This window comes from Gavialis gangeticus, unplaced genomic scaffold (genome assembly GCF_001723915.1).
Source record: "Gavialis gangeticus isolate Ggan-Ray unplaced genomic scaffold, GavGan_comp1, whole genome shotgun sequence".
NCBI classification, from domain to species: domain Eukaryota; kingdom Metazoa; phylum Chordata; order Crocodylia; family Gavialidae; genus Gavialis; species Gavialis gangeticus.
The window spans coordinates 22282632-22299741 of NW_017729034.1; the positions used below are offsets into that span (position 1 = coordinate 22282632).

The 17110-nt window shown below is 41.9% G+C and overlaps 1 protein-coding gene across 1 annotated transcript in view; it reads right to left on the reverse strand.

Annotated features, from left to right (window-relative positions):
* PLB1 (phospholipase B1) overlaps window positions 1-17110 on the reverse strand; it is a 127749-nt gene that overhangs the window by 24491 nt on the left and 86148 nt on the right. The window contains exons 33-42 of the mRNA XM_019526696.1: window positions 15332-15413; window positions 14774-14878; window positions 13618-13713; window positions 12341-12412; window positions 9211-9267; window positions 7117-7177; window positions 6370-6428; window positions 3436-3503; window positions 2296-2339; window positions 803-902 (exon numbers count right to left, since the gene is read on the reverse strand). Of these exons, the coding sequence (XP_019382241.1) occupies window positions 803-902; window positions 2296-2339; window positions 3436-3503; window positions 6370-6428; window positions 7117-7177; window positions 9211-9267; window positions 12341-12412; window positions 13618-13713; window positions 14774-14878; window positions 15332-15413 (744 nt within the window). The remainder of the gene's footprint in view (window positions 1-802; window positions 903-2295; window positions 2340-3435; window positions 3504-6369; window positions 6429-7116; window positions 7178-9210; window positions 9268-12340; window positions 12413-13617; window positions 13714-14773; window positions 14879-15331; window positions 15414-17110) is intronic.

The window sequence follows — 17110 nt, forward strand, 5'->3', positions numbered from 1 at the left end:
AAAAAAAAAAAAAAAAAAAAAGACTATTCAGCCCTCTGCCCTGAAATGAGAAGCACAAGGAAGCAGCTTGCAAATGCTGCAATTTCTCATCCTTGCTCCCCCTTTCCTCATTTTATGGAACTTCAGGGCTAAGAGGGGCTGCCCAGGGAAAGTGACAGCTCATGAGTGGGAACAGATGGAGGAAGACTAAACAAGGCACCCTCTGTGTGGCAGAATGCCACCTCTGTCTGTCCCTGAAAACTCTGCTCCGTGACAATTTGGTTAACGTGGGTCCTGCAGAGTAACGATGCCAGCAAGCACAGTTTTTATTGCCAGTTATGGCAGCATTCACTAGACATCAAGTGAGACACAGCAGCTTGCTTCCCAGAAGTCAGTAAATAGCTGTGGGGTAGTACTGATTTTTGGATCATGACAAACCTTCTCTGATGCTGAAACAGGTGACCAGCATGTAAAAGGCTTGTAGGAAAATTCATTGTTAGAATTGGGAGCTTCTTGTGCACAAGACAGTGGACCAGATATTGGAAGATCTGGATGGAAGAGGCTGGATTAAGAGAAGTTCCTCCCATGCTGGAAAAATCACAAGCATCTACTCAATCCCCCAGCTATTCTAAATAAAGATTAGACCACGTGACTTGCATGATATAAATAGGCGGGATCAGTAATCAAATAGTAACAGGTTTGCTAATTAGTATTAATTCAAGAGCCACCATTCAACCTTGGCATGCAATTTACATTTAAGCTGATGATTCATCAGCTCCACAGCCCACACGCCCCTGCCTGCATAGCTTACAGTTGTGCTTACAGTGCTTTGGCTCCAGCTGCAGCTACATTGAACCCAGCCATTTCCTTCTTGGTGCCAGTAGAGAAGCCAAAAATATTTGGATTAAACTTTTTCAAAATATCTTGAAGAGAGAAGAAGAGGATGCTCTGGTTAACCTGCCTCACTGCCAGCAAGGACCTATGACAATTCCCACAGGACTTCCCTTATGCTTGAGGTGAAGGACCAAGGGCAAATCTGTATGGCTTCCCCTGATATTAGCTTCAAGGCTGACAAAAGTAGTCCATCTACTCATTCCAGCTAGATGCACCAGAGGCTAGCAATGAAGCTGTGTAGATGGCTTTGAGTGGCTCTGAGTGTATGCCCCAAGGCTGTGCTCAGGCTTTTGTCAGAAGTTTGGTGCTCAGAAGCAAGGGGCACACTCCAAGCTGCTCTGTTACTAAATGGTCGGCTCTACCTGACAGTCTCTCTCTGGGGTGCTCAAGTAGGACTAAGTGGACAGGGTTTATCTTGTCAATGATAGATTCTGGGAGTCGGGAGGGAAGCCGAGAGTTAGGAGACGGGGAACCTAATCTTAGTTCTGCTACTGATTCAGTGTGAATGTAGACTTAAGCCTCAATTTTGACACCATCCATTCGAGGTAAAAACATCTGCCTCCTGGAGGTGACATGAGGCTTTACGAATGTTTGTGGAATTCACCAAGAACCTCAGCAGGAAGGCATTACATATGCAAATTATTATTATTGTTTCTGTGACAGTGCTGCTAATACAGTTCAAAGCCCCTTTATGGTGAGTGTCATATCTACAATGCCTCGCAATGTGTTTCTTACTTCTCTTTAAAACATAGTGATGACACCCATGGATAATGATAGAAATAAAATCCTACACACTGTGTCAGGAGCTGTCAAACTGTTACACAGCACAGATCACACTGGAGTCCCCTCCACCTCATGGTCACATGGACCACTTGCAGTCTCCATAGCAATTGCAGTAATTGCTTACACGGAACAATAGTACTAGGGAAAATACTTCATGTATTTTCAGTGCCTTTCAGAACAACTGAGCAGGAGGAGCCACTAGCATGCCATATGCGAACAGCCAGCACACTATTGACCACCAGGTGCTGTGCAGACTATAAAAAGTGGCCTCAGCTCCAAAAGGTTTTCTATTTGTCATAGGAGGGTGCAGGGGGAAATATTAGAAGGAACACATCTTCCATGGATTTTTGTTATCTTTAAAATTTCTTCTGCCCTCACCAATCCAGCCAAGTAGACACTACAGCCCCATCCAGAACCAGTTCATGGAGGAACTAAATAAACCTTGTAGAGTGAGGAATCTTCCCCAGGATGCACCTGCAGTATGAATGAATTACGTAGATCCTTTAAGAATGGACATCCTTTAGGGATCCATCTAAGAAAGCTGGGAGGCCTACATAAGCTTTCCAGCACATGTCTAGTTTGGTCTCAGAAGAAAGATAGCTTCTCATTTTCCTATTTAATGCCTGCCAAGATACTCACTAGGTAATGTTGTATGAGTTTCCAGGGTTCCATCACCTCCAATGCTACAAAGAAGAATGAATAGAGTCACTCAGCAAGGTTCATATTGTAAGCACCAACCACCTCTCCTGTAGTCACTATACATTATTGGTGTATGAGCTCAGAGTTTGCTGGGTTTTGTTTTTGTTTTGTTTCGTTTCTTAAAAAGATAAGGCTCAACCAGATCAAAGATAAAATACAAGACAAGTACAAATTCAGGGAAAAAAGTCAAAGGACAGAGATTTCAGGAAAATCAAACAGGGATACAGTGAAGACAGAACCTGCAGATTTACTGACTGAGCACTATGAGGAAATTCTTCTTCATGCAGATCTGCTGGTGATGCCAGTCATGAGGCGGCACATCACCTCATCAAACCTGCTCACGCTAGCTTTGACAACATGCTGCATTTACAGTCAGTTATTCAAGGTGCACTGACTGCAGCGATGCCTATTAACCAGGCATCTGGATTTCTCTGATGCAGGCTACAGAAAAGTGTCTCTGTATCTGCCACTCAGAACATGTTTCTGTACACATCTGTCTCCACACACATTCTTCAGCAGCTTCCACTGTTACGAGTGCATGCACAAATGTTTCCATCCAAAAATGCAGGGATATAGTTCTTATATGCATATAAGAATCATCTTCTTCTTTCCACTCCAGCATGGACACTCAAGCATACCCATCTGTAAAAACATTTATTGTCTGCACTCAGTTGTGCAGATATGAATCCAACCAGTGGCACTTATACATATAAGCAGGTTGGGCTTATATACATGTATGTGTACACATGCTCACACAAACTATACTAATACAGAATTACTTGCAAGACATTCTCATGTGTATACATACATTTAATGATTTTACATGGTCCTAGTATCAGATATATTCCAATGAATTAAGGCAGGGGTAGGAGCAGGGGTAAGGCTGAGGTAGTGCAGGGATAGGGCCGAGCTTGAGAGAACTTAAATGGTTCTTAAGTGCTAAATACACACTGTGAGGATGGAGCTTTTACATGAGGTTGTATAAATTCCAATACCACCAAGGTTATGAACTCCTGAACTAGTTGTCCCCAGAGCTCTGACTGGAATGAAACAACTTCTAGACAGAAAACTGAGATTCACCTCCAGGAAAGTCCTCTCCAGGCTGTGTCCAGGTCATTCCAGCTGGTTGCTTGGGCTCCTACAGCAGTCTAGAAGAGATGGTAGAAGTCATTAACAAAATCAAAGGACAAGAGGGGCAAAGCATGTTGAGCAAGATGGGCTTTGCTCTCCAGGGGCTACCGACATATTCCATTAATTCAGACTGGTCTTTAAAGCATTAGTCAAGTGTACTCAGCAGAGCTGGCTGACCACTGGAAATTTCCAGTGTTTCGTCATTTGTCTCTGATGTTACTTGGGGCTCTTGTTGGCAACATCAGCAGACAAACTAATGACATAGTTAGAGGTTCCTCCATGTTAGGGATGAGACATTACTGATGAAGCAGCACTAAGAAAGCTGGCATTGCTCTTGACCTTGCTGTACTTGATCTATAGTTAAACAACTAAGAACAAAAAATTGAAATAGCTACACTTTTAAATATTTGGAAATGCTGAAAATTTTGGTTTGGGTCAAACATTACTCTGTGCAGTGGCTCATAGGAACTGTAGTTCTGGTGACCAATAACTCCTCCTTTTTCTCCATATGCACTAGACTCCTGGCAGCCCCATGTTAACCATGATACTCCATGATCATGGCATTTCCATGATGCCCTGTAGCAGCTCAGCTAGATAGGAGACTATGATGCTTGATGGGAGATGTGGTCTGGCTATCCAGCCAGACAGGAAGGAACTACAGGAGCAGATGCCTCCAGAATGATAGCTCTCATAAGGTTCTGCCTGCAGCACCTCAAGGGGAATGCAGACCAGTGTTTGTTCAAATGTCTTGACACCAAACTTTCACATTTGCTTTCTCCCAATGGAAAAACAGAAAACAGCAAAACCAACAGTTTCCTGTAAATGATTTCAATTTTGCAAAGACCACATTTTCCATCAAAAACCACTGATAGGAAATTACCATAGAGCTCTAGTTTTATTAAGTAAATGTGAAAGATGTGATCTTTTTTAGGAGATACAAATAAACACTGTTATTAAATCAGCCAAGAAAACTAATCTTTGGTGCAGCACTGCTTTACCCCAAGGTCACTGCCCAATTCAGTCTTCTAACCTGACAAGCTGTTCGAAGTGGAGGTGATTTGTTCAGGTGACTGATAAATGTATTAGATTAACTATTGCTTTATGTGCTGAAGGAGAAATGATGGACACATTTTATCATTTAAAAAAAATAAAATTGGTTGGTGGTTCATTAATCTGAAACAATGCCCAGTTGGAGAACAGCCTTCCCGCAGCATGAACATAATTATCCTTTCACAGTGTAAGAAAAAAGTCATCAACACAAAAAGGTGGTGAGGGGTGTGGGGAACACAGGAGATTATTGGCAGTGGGATAAGGAACTTTTCACCTCTGACAAGGTCACTACTCTGGGTCTTGATCAGGTGAGAAGTCACCAAAAGTGGGTCATATCTGCTGGGGTACTTGGTACATTTTTTAAAAAAAGGAGTTAGTAGCAACAGTCTAGTTCTGCTGTTCAAGAAGGCATATTACCAAATACAGCCATGAGGACTACTTAGGGCCTTACTGGTAATATCAGCAGAAGAACCAATGACTTAATGGACCCAGGGGGATAAACTCCACTGTCTCATTCCTGCTGGTGGCTTGTCTATATTGGGAATGACACATTATTGGTAGGGTAGCACAATCGGACTGTTGGCTATCCTTGTTTTGGGTATAAACAGAAGACTTCATTTTCCCGAGCTTCCTGGCTGACTCCTTACACCAGCACTAGTTTCATCAGCAGCTCTTAACAAAAACAACATTTGACCCTGGAGGTAAAGGAAGCTAGAGGTAAAAACATGGCTGTTATCAAAAGAGGAAGAAGCAAAGAGGTCACACTCAGGCTCATCAGTCTGTGGCCTTGAACCCAGGGCCTCAGCCTGTCTGACACAGATCTTAGTGGTTTCTTCTGACCCTGGATGACCTCCAGACCTGGCTGCCCATGACCTGGCATGACAAGGCTATCTTATTGTTATGGTATGTCAGACATCAGAGACAGTGGTCCTTGGGGAATGATTTCTCAGAAAAGGTTTCACATATCAAAAGGCCAAAGAAAAAAAAAGATTAAAATATCCTGGGAAAATATAAACAGGTAACTTTCATGGGGCCCTCAGCACAGCTTGGCCGAATGCTGCAGGTCATGGATGAGGTACTTTGAGTATCTCAGATGGACAGGCTTGCAGTACAGGAAAGGGATGTATGTGTTTTCAGTGTTCTGATGGCTCTGTCCATCTATCTCCATCTTGACCTGCAGTAATCCTGGCTCCTGCCCTGCTGAGCCTGGAGTTTACCTCAGTCTCCTCATTTCCCACAGACATAAATACTCAACCCTAGAGGTGGTCAAACCTTGGCATTTGTTCCATGAGACATTTCTGATATTTCAAAATGTATTTTTGTTCTGATTCAGAATAACTTAGGATTGATGGGTCACTCTTGTAGCATTGCAACTTTGTCAGAACCTCAGTCCTGACCTACAGGATCTCTTGTTTCATTTCTCAGCCCTCTAAAGCCTACCTGCTTTAAAATCTGTTTTCTTCTTTACTTTCATTCCTCTAATAAGTTAAACATTTTGGAGAGTTTGAGCCACAGAATGAAATGAAATCAAAACTCAAGAGCAAAATGTTAACACTTGGAAACACATTTCAAAATTATCCAAAAAAAAAGTTCCACCTTTTGCAACACAAGGTCCCATTTCTAATGTCAGTCTCAGCAGTCTATTACTTGGCTTCACAATTGCCAAATTCATTCAAAACATTTGTTCTGCAAAGGGACACAATGGGATGAATTTGGTTCTGCTGAATTACAGCAGTTTGCTTTTGATTCTGAAGGCAAAGAACACTAAAAACATTCAGAGAGACACCAGATTTGTCTTTTCTGTGCTAGGCCCTTGGATATACTGATACTCACTGTCAGGGAATCTCCCAGTGCTGCTATGACTTTGATGTCAACTGGCCGTAGTTCATGAACTAGACAGGAGCGAGGAAAAGAAGCAAGGTTAAATCACGATTACTGAAGAGTCTTATCATTGATTAAGGTCCTGCTCTTGCTTCCTGTGCAGTCAACAAATATTATTTACTGACTTAGATGCAAAGTTCTACACAAAAATCAGGCATTAAACTAGAATAAGGAATAAATGCTAGCAATCTGTGTCTGTGCCCAGCTTGTTCCAAATCATTTGGTTGAGTAACAGGGAAGTAAATAAAGATTAAAGCAGCCTTTCACATGTCACAAAAAGACTAAAGTTGATTAGACTTAAAAGTTGATACACTCATTCTGCTCTGTTTTGGCTGTAGATCTATATTTTCACTAACTGCTCATCTATAAAGTATTTGTGCTAAGTCCATACGCAATGTACCTACTGTACTGCAGCTCATAGCAGGCTTGTCCAGGTAGATAAATCTTCTGGGCTTCTAATCAACCTGAGTAGGCTCCAGCTGCCACGCTGCTGCTATGCTCCCCATCTGTCCCTGAATATTATGTTTGCTGAACATGCCAGGTATTGCAAGGTACAACATGCTGCTAAATATTCTATGCCTAATATGGTATTCTTTCTAGTGTTCAATTGCACTATTGGAGTTTTTTGTTTTTGCAAGCAAAATTGAAATCTTTTCCTAGGTGGTTTAGTGTAAGTAATGAAAGTAAGTTCTCTCTCACCTGATGTTGGGACACTTTTAGATACTGTCTGTTCGGGACACAGCAGGTCACTGCCCCAATTCTTAAATGATAAAACAACAAGAAGTCACTTTGTGGTTAGAAGATATGAGCGTGCACTGGAATATGCTGACCTAACTGTACCAACAAATCAAAAGCCAAAGAAAAATAAGTTCTAATTATTAGTTGCCTAAGCTCAGTAAGTCATCTTGAAATACTGTCCAGCATCAAGCAGTTAAGTGGGTCAGAATATCATTGGTGCAATTTCATCTAGGTCTGGGGTGGCAGAGATTCAGTCTGTATGCCAAATCCCTCCTGCAGAGCCAAATCATCCAGCACCCTCCCCAATCCCCGCCCCAAAGCCGGTGCCACATTGAGCCTGAGATATGAGAAACCCAGTTTTGAGAGGCTGCTCTGCCTGCCTGAGCATTTCTTCAGATGAAAAATGCTGCTCCAGATCAGCTAGAGCATTGCCTTTCCCTTGATTTCCCTATATCCCAGGCCAGTGACCTACTGCTCCATGAAACCACTCAGAGTGGGGCATTTTCATTCCACTGTGATCAAATTTTGAAACCCTGAAAAGTTACTGTGAAACAGAACTGTCATCCTCCAGTCAGGTCTAACCTTTAAACCTTACCACATCTGCAAGACCTACCAATAGGTGTTATCCTTATTTTGCAGATTAGAAAACTGTCAGTTGCAAAGTGTGTCTGTTTAGCAACAGTCAGGAAGCAAGGCTGGGAATACCCACGTTACAGTCCTGTGCTACCCACACTACCTCCCTGGGACAGCAACCAGACCTGCTGAGAAGGCAGTGAGGCAGGAAATTGTTTTAGCGGGTAATTTCTGTAAGATCAGGGGTTTCCACACTTTGACTATACAAAGACCACGTTAATCCGTAAGAATATGAGGTCCTTACCTGATTAGCAGAAAAATCAAGTCCATTGTAGCTAACCTTATATTTAACATAGCACTGCAGATCATAAGTGCTACAATCAATTAGAAGCTATTATGAGAAAGGGCAGCTACATTCATTTTCTGGAGTGAAAAGAGAAAAGGCAGTTTCCACTCTTTCGTCTGCTTCTACCATCTCTTATTTTTCCCCCCAAGCCACTGGATCTGGTCAACAATCTTTAAAAATGTAAGCATCATGAGCAAGGAAACTAACAACCCAGCTACCTATTTGGCTCTGCACAGTAAAGTCATACTTGGGAGCAACAGTCAAGGAAGGTGAATGGCTGTTTCCCTTTCAATTTCCACCTGAAACAGTTCTAGGAAATAGCCCCTGCCACTCTTTGCAACCTACAAGGAATGGAGGGATTTTCACTATTGCATGTGGAAATGAGGTCCTCAAATGTGCACCACAGAGCACTGGTCAACAAGCAGGGACTTCATTAGAAGGACTCCACCAGCCAATCAGAACATGGCTTTAGGTGATCACCTTTCCCCAGCTGTGCTCATATCAGCTGAACTGCATGACACTAGGAAGCTGGTGCACCTTCAAGACACTTAGCAAGAGATGGTTATCACGTCCTTTATTTGGGTTCCTTCTCTGCCTGAATCAATTCTCCAAAAGTTGTTTTATCTCCTCTGATCTAACAGAAAGTGAAAGCCTTCCTTTAAGAGCTATTGGTACTTCATCTGGAACACAAGGCAAGTTACAATATTGAGCATATTTTCTGATAGTATTCCCACTTCTGTTGGCTAGAGTTGCTAAAATACATGGAAATGTTGCCTCTACTGGTTTGAGAGGCTATAAACCTGCCTTAGACCTGAATTTTGGGGCCAGTGGCTATTGGTTTCTCTCCCCACATTTAGATCATCTAATTTAGTGAGGTATCTCCTGTGACTTAGTGTTAATGTTTCAGTGAAATGTTCCCACTCTACACTAACTGATACAACTGTTTACAAGAACCATTTTAAAATGAAAAATTGAAATTCCTGGTCACGGAAGGGAAATGTAGCTGTGGATTCAAAGACTCAGAGTAAGCTTCCTTGTCTATAAATTCACAGTGATGTGAAAATGTGCCCACTAGAGAGGAGCAATGTTGTGTCTTATGTACATATATAATATACAGCAAGCAATACAGCAGTTACCTGAATTGACTCGTTACTGGAGTTTTTGTTCCTGTATGTTCCCAGAAAGGGCTTGTGCTGATGAATGAAGAGAGAGAGAGAGAGAAATGTAAGACCAGGCCACAAACAAACGGCAAACAAAAAGGCCAAGTGATGTCAGGATTTATGACACTGAAACATAATGCAAGTAGAAATGGCTTAAGCCATAAAATGTGGATCTGGACGTTGAAGCCACCCCCGCATCCTCAGCATTCAAATACAGGGTTTTGGTTTAGACATTGCAAAGATAAGAACCTATGAGAAATTCAGATCTGAGTTAGAATTTTAACTCTTTCCCTTCCCCAGCCCTGTCCAAAATATATTTAGGGGTTTTTGGATCCATGATGCTTTGAAGACCCTTGTTGCTGTAAGGGATGGGAAGTCTAGATGGTTCTGCTGCCTTAGTAGTGAGGAGTGAAAGTTTGAGCCCTGGCAACCATGACAGCCTTTTCCCACAAGGGCTGTACAAACACAGTGGTGATCTTTGTCCTTAGCTCCACATATAACATGGACACATGGGGACACTGAGATCATGCAAATCAGAGATCCTATCAAGATGCTTGCTGCTCCCTAAAGAGACCAGCACATGAACCCAGCCCTAAATGCAGCAGGTTAAAGAGACCTTCCTCTTGCAAAGCAAAGCAGAGTTATTCCAAACTGTTTAAATCAGAAAGCATGTGCATAATTTGATTTAAAAATTCCCTTGTCCCCTCTTCAGGCATTAACTGGAGAAGTTTATTTGTCTTTGAATTGGCCCATTGTGCTTATAAAGTGTTTGCTTTGGACTTTAGGGCCCCTACAGCCTACTTCAAAAATTACATGCACACATGCATGGTATGTTTGGAATTGTGTCAAGTTAGAGAAACAAAGGGACAGAACAGATGGAATGCGTGGACATCTGAAACTGAAGACATTTTATGTAATAACAGATGCACTAAACAACAGATGGAATTCCCTAGAAACAGTCTTCCATTTTATTTAGGTACTTAGCTGAAAGCCTTCAAATCAGAGCTTTCTAAGTAAGAAAAGAGCTGCTGTAAGCATCTACTAGGACTTCTTCAAAGTGTTTTACATTTGCCATGTTCTACCCTCATTTCTGGAAGTAACGAGTATACATTCCTTACAGTGGACACGTCTACATGAGATGCTTACTGCACAGTAGCCTAATAACACTGTGCAGTAGTGTGGTGGTTAAAAATTGTGCTAATAGCCTACTGTGCGGTGTTATTAGGCTAATGCACAGTAAGCATCACAAAAAACTGCACCGGTGCTACTGAGCAGTAACTCTAGTTACTGCACATCTAGTTAGTACTTTATTGAGCAAGAACTAAATTAAATGTGCAGTATCCAAGGTGCATTAACAAACATGTAGATATGCCCAGTGAGTACCAAACATTTCACATCCCTCCTCCAAAAGTAATGTCTTCTAACCAGGGTATGTGCAGGGAAAGTACAAATCACATTTGGTCTGAACAGGAATATTTTTAAGAGAATCCATTAATGGGCAGGCTGAAGAAGTAGTAATTTAAGTGAACTGGAGAACCAGAGAAAGGTGCTGATTAACAGTCCAAGTGACCAAAATCCTGCATATCTATAGAATAGGGTCCAGAATAGACTGCAATAGTGCAAGCTTTCCCTCATTCACATGGATCAATTCTGATGCAAGGAGGCCATCTTCCAGGATGAGACTGGACCTCAGGTCCCCACAGGCTGCTGGGTCCTTGGGTCTCTCTGCTGAGATCACCAAGAGAAGAAGTGCCAATCAGAACCATCTGTGATAACATTTCTGTGTTCTGGATGCCTGACTTCCAAGAACTATCCTGAAACTTTATAAGCTTGTCCTGTGAAGAACAGGTAGTTTCTGAGAAGTTTTGGAGCTGAGATTATGAAAGATACAGGGATAACTAATCCAGTGTTCATTTTTACTATGTTGCATGATAATAGAGCAGTTGGACCAGTAAAATTAATACCAGGTAAACATGGAACATCTCACATAGCCCAGTAAGTTTGTGGAACCCATTGCTTTAGGAGACTGTCAAGACAAAAACACCACAGAGCTGGTTTAAAAAAAGGAATGGATAAATTTTGACCACAAGAATTTGTAGCAATACATGCCAAATTGCAGATGTAATTAGCTCTCATGCTGCAGAATAAGCTCCTCATTCTACAGGTACAGAAAGAATCTTCCTTCTCGTCCCCTCATTGCATTCAGCCAACTTCTTCTGAGGCACCACTTATTGGTCATGCCAAGGCCTGGAATACAGGACCAGATGGACTGATAGTCTGATCTGCTGTGGCTGTTCTTATGATGTTCCAAACCATGAGTTGCACTTGTAATCTTTTCACAGAGGTGTTAACATTATCTGGTAGCTGAATGCTCAAATGCATATCACGAAGGCAGGGGATGCACATAGACCATGATGCTGGGCACATTAGAAAATTTAGAGATGGATAATTTTTGTGCAGGAACAAGGTAGAAAAAGTAGGACCTACCTTACTGACATATAGCAACTCATACAGCATTGGCTCACCAACAAATAGAAGTTAGAGGTTACAAACAGTGAAACAACAGCTGTGGTGGTATAAGGAAACACATATGTTAGAGCTTTACGTAGCCTTCAGCCTCTATAGATCCAGAGAAGGTAGGGAAATAAAATGAATTGTATGGCATATATACCCCTCTTTAACAGCAGTCACTAAAGGCCACATTTTTAAAGGTATTTGATGCTTAAAGATACAGACAGTTGCCTAGTGGGTTTTTTAGAAGTACCCAGTTGTCTAACACCTATCAATTTTACTGGGAAAACCCATTCTGAACCCTATGACAAATGCCACTAGACATTTATTTATTTTTTCAGGTGTCAAAGTACTTCTAAAAGCCTGAGCAAACCTGTTAAAATACCAAAGTTAATCACATTGTCATTTGGTTTTTGTTTGGTAGCGTAAGGTCCAGAAGCACTGAAGTAGTTATGATGAGAGACTGTTCACACGTAATTTAAACAGAGAAGCAGAATTTTAACAGACTTGTTTTAGGAAGAGCCAGTCCTTTCCAAGGGAAGAGCAAAAGCTGGGCTACCCCAGCACCCTGCTTCTACAATGGTGCTGTACTTACTGCAGTTGGACAGCTCAGGGCAATATTAGCTGTAAAGTCAACGGATTCCGTTTTCTCTCCTATAGGCTGAAGCTTGTGGGGGAGGAAAAAAAGCTTCAATCAATTTATTTTAATTTTATTTAACTTATTTTAGTGTTCTCTCACTTCATATTTCTAGTGCAGTTTTAATTCCAAGAACCCAAAGATGCTTTACCGAGTGGTGATAAACTTCCTGTGCCTATAGATCTTAAATTTGTTTGCAGTTGAAATGTAACCATTTCTCAGATAGAACTTGATGACTGTATAACTAAGCAGAATGACAATAGATAGCAGTTTCAAATGGGAACTGAAGACACATACTACATTTAGTTCAAACTGCCAGATTTAGGAAGGCAGAAGTAGCTGTAAAGGAAATTGGCCAAAATATCAGGGCTTAAACTTCTTCCTTTTCCAGAAAAAGTTTGTGAGGCTGTTAATGAGGACTTGAATTTTTCTGCCTCAGTGGAAAAAATTATATGTCTAACAAAGGAACTACCTATACAAGAGCTCTAAGGAAAACTAATCCAAATTAACTAAAGGTATGAAATTCAAGTGGATTAATTAAACCACATTAATTCTGAAGTGAATCCAAATAAAAGCCACTTTAATTCAGAATAAGAGAGTTTCCAAGAGGTGACTAATGTGTTTCATCTAATCTACCTTAAATATACCTCTTTAGTTAATTTAGATTAACTTTTGAGTGTCCCCGTGTAGACAAGCCTACTGCTGATGTGTTACACCACTGGGGCTCAATCTCCGAACTCCCATTTCACCACCTAGTCAATAACTGACTTGCATCAACACTGACTGGCAGTGAAACTTTCTTCGTCCCATCAGCTGTGGCCTGAGCTGTCTAGTCTCCCAAGCACAAGGATACCCAGACAAGTGGCTCTTCAACTTCTTACCTGAGGCTGTCTGTGGGGAAGTCATTTGTTAGTAACTATAAACATAAATTTAGTTAGCACTGGAGAGGCTTATCACTTTGAAAGCACATTCCCCTGATGGACCATGCAAATTTTAACTAAGGCACTACAGTTTTTTCTTTTGAACTGAAGTATTTTTGCCACAGTTCAGCTAGAGAACTGTATGATGCAGCTTGTTGGTTACCAGCGATTGCTTGCACAGTTCTGAGCCAGTCAGGAGTGACCACTACTGCCCCATTGTAACAAATATTACACAAAGGAAATAGTTGCAAAGGTGTTTTGAACCATGCTGGCTGATGAACATTTTAAACTGTGTACAAAAGTATGCCATCCTACCATGGTGTTCCAGAGTACCCGGGAGAGCTGAGAGTGGGATTTCTGATTCAGATGGAAGCAGTCAGGTGCAAAGTAGGAGAGATCTGGACGGCCATCCTAAGGGTGAGAGTGTGAAGGACATTTGAGGGCAAGAGAATCCTTAACACTTTGTTAGTGTACTTTGATAACTTTAGAACAGAGGCTGTACATTATTTGCCCTTCCATACACAAGGCCAGTTGGTTGTCTAGGGGGAAGAAATGAGGTACTACTCAGCAGGCTAACCAAGTACTATAATGAGCCAACTCCTAAATAAAATTATGATGTGTAACAAACAGATCTACACCAAGAAGGAACTAAAAATGGGATCACTGAATTCCGTGGTTTGTGTGTCCAGTACTTTCACTCAGAGATGCAAATCTCAGAGATCTGAGAATCAAACTCTGCACTCTCCTTCTTAATGACTTATCACCAGCAGTACTGGATCTGCAAATCACACTGCACATTTCAATGTGCTTACATGGATGATAGCTGTTGTTGGAATTGCATCACTAATAAGTCCATTAGTGATGCAAATGAAGGAACAGAATCTAGTTCCTGCTCTTGTAGCTGCATTAGGGCTGCAAGACTAATGGGCTAAAAAAAAAGACAGAAAGAAGTTTTTTGTCACTAAAATTAACAGATATGATAGTCAGTTTTCAGAGCAGAATTGCACTTTCAGAGCAGTACCTGAAGCAATTTGGGTTTGAAAGTTTTAAAAGCTAGGCTTGCTTGTGGGATATTTAGGTTAGGAAAGGCTGGATTATACATAAACCAAGGCCAACAGCTTTCAATCCAGAGCTGAACTTCCTTAAAGTTTGAATATGTTTTGACCCAGAGGTTTGGGGTGGCTGCTTAGAGGGGTGGGGGGCTTACTGCTGAATTGGTATCCACTTCTGATCTTCTTCAAAGTCTGTAACTAGGATTTTGGGTCAAACTAAAGTATTGACCATTAAACCATTGACCACTAAAAATCATACAAGGGCTGTTAATAATATACCAAAATCAACAATATCCATATTCAGGAACAATATGATTTCAAGAGTGCATAGCAGACCCTGATGCTTTACTTTTTATTATCCTAGATGGATTATATGCCATGCACTCACCCACCCCATGTAGAGTGACCTTAGACCATACCTGAAGAAGAGGAATCTTGGTATTTCGAAAGAAAGGCTGCACCACCACTGTGAAATTCTCATGGGTATCATACCTGCCAGACTCTGTTAACACCTGAACACTTTCCTACAAGTGAGGAAAAGAACCATCATCAACCATTGAAACTTTTGGTCATCCTTAATTAGTATTTCAGGGTACATGTGTATCAAGAGCAGATGGGTCCTTCCATCCTTAAGCTGAGAAAGTCAGGAAGTGATGGTATCAGAAGAAAACTGCAAAGCCTCTTTTTTGCCTGACCAGCTAATAAGGTTAGAGTATAATGGGGCAAACTGATTCTGAGGGAGTTCTCTGAGGGCTTGCTCCTGGTTTTGATATTCAGAATAACAATGCGATCCAAAGCAGTCACGTCTGGAGCAATAGCAATGGATCTTTTTAGGGAGCGGGAAAGGGAGAGGGAGAGGAAGATGTAGGATAGAGTGAGTTATGGATTATAATAAAAAAACCTGACATATCACTGGATAACCCAATCCCCTACCTCAGCAGTAGGCAACGTGAATGCACTGATTCCAATAAAGATACCTTGTAGGCTCTTGTAGCTTCTGTCACCATCACCAGCTGCTGTGAGCCTTCCTTCACTGGGAGAACACAGCCACACAGATAGCTGAAGAAGAGGTTAAAGGGGTGGGAGATATATGCAGGATCAGATAGAAGACTGTGAAGGCAATCATCTATTATTCCCTGTCTGTGAGAATGTCTGAAGGCCCCTGCCTTCTTTCACAATTTTAAGTATCAATTTTATTATCTGTCCTTTGCCTTATGGATAGGTCAAAATCTCTTATCAGCTTGGCTACTTCTTGAAGCATATCAAGGCAACATGCACTACTCTCTGTCAAGTTATGTCCCATGACTCAGGCACCTAAAAGACTATTCAGTTGTACTGCACACATGTTGCATTTCAAGGAGATCTGCTTTGAAATTTACTAGGCCACAGGTAAGTGACAACAAAATATACCCTCATACCCAACAAGACTCAATGCGCTGTCACAAGATGGAATTTGCCTCTGTGCAAAGGGTCAGTGCAGAGACAGTGGATCACCTCAGTCCCACTTAAGTCTTAGGAGAATATAGAAATCAGAGCCTAATGATTAGGCCTTTTAACATTTAGCCCTCTTGCAGCTACAGGATGAAGTCAGAGCAGTAACAGAAGCCCAACTTCGCTACACTAACCACTGCCTAGAAATCACACCCATTTTTTACCCCAGCCCAAGAATGGACTGCTCTGCTGGCCCCATCTGAGCCCAGAGAACCAGCCTGCTGTTTCCCTAACTAGAGCCTGAGGAGCCTAATATACCATTACCCTGCTCCTAACCTAGAAAATCCTACCACATCATAAACCTGGCCTGGGGAGGCTTAGCAGTGCCCAGGATAACCCTAGCACCAAGAGGCAGAATTTCCACTGATGCATCTCTGGGCTGGGTCACCCAACTCCTGCTTAGTCTAACTGTACAACAAGAAACCTAAGTTTCATTTGTTACCCTAACCCTTAATCCCTGCACCCTACACATCTCAACCTTAGCTTGATGGAGTTGAATCTAGCCAGTCCAGTGAGTCCCCTTAGGCCCAACCCCAACTGTGATGCTTTAGTTGGCTGAATCCTAATCTAGCAGTCCTTGCTTGTCCCTAAAATAATCCTGTCTGGCAGGCCCCATCAGTCCCAACCCTAACCCTGGCTTTGAATGCTCTACCAGTTCTTACCTTAACCCTCAACCAGAGAATCAAACCATCTGTGAGCCTAACCCTAACTTATCAGTCCTACCTTCACAGCTAAGCTTGACTAAGAAGGCTCCCAAAGGTTCTCAGAGAACACTACTATACCCATCTGTAACCAGGCTGAGTGAAGTCTGCCTTTCCCAGGCCCAAATGGATGAACCAGGCACAGCCATACACTATGCCTCAAATAGCAAAACACACCAGCCCCCATAGCCCTATAACCTTAGCCTGGGGAAGCATAACATCCCAAACCTTAATCCTAGATAGGGAGTCCTGCTCATCCCAATCCTAGTTTTAGGTAAGTGATGTCTGTCCACATTAACACTAACCCTAACTCGCCTCAGTGGCCACCATGGAAGGTTCTGCCAGGCCCAACTCTTATTTAACCAGCAACATCAATCCAAACCAACCATAATCCTAACATGCCTCAATCCTAGCCAAACCCAATTAGTTCTGTCCATCCCTACCCCAAATCTATTATTTCACAAATGCCATCAGTTTCAATGCTTTCTTTATTGCAACGATCTCTACCAGCACCAACCATAACCCTAGCTCAGAGTCCCACTTGACCCAGCCATCACCCTGACC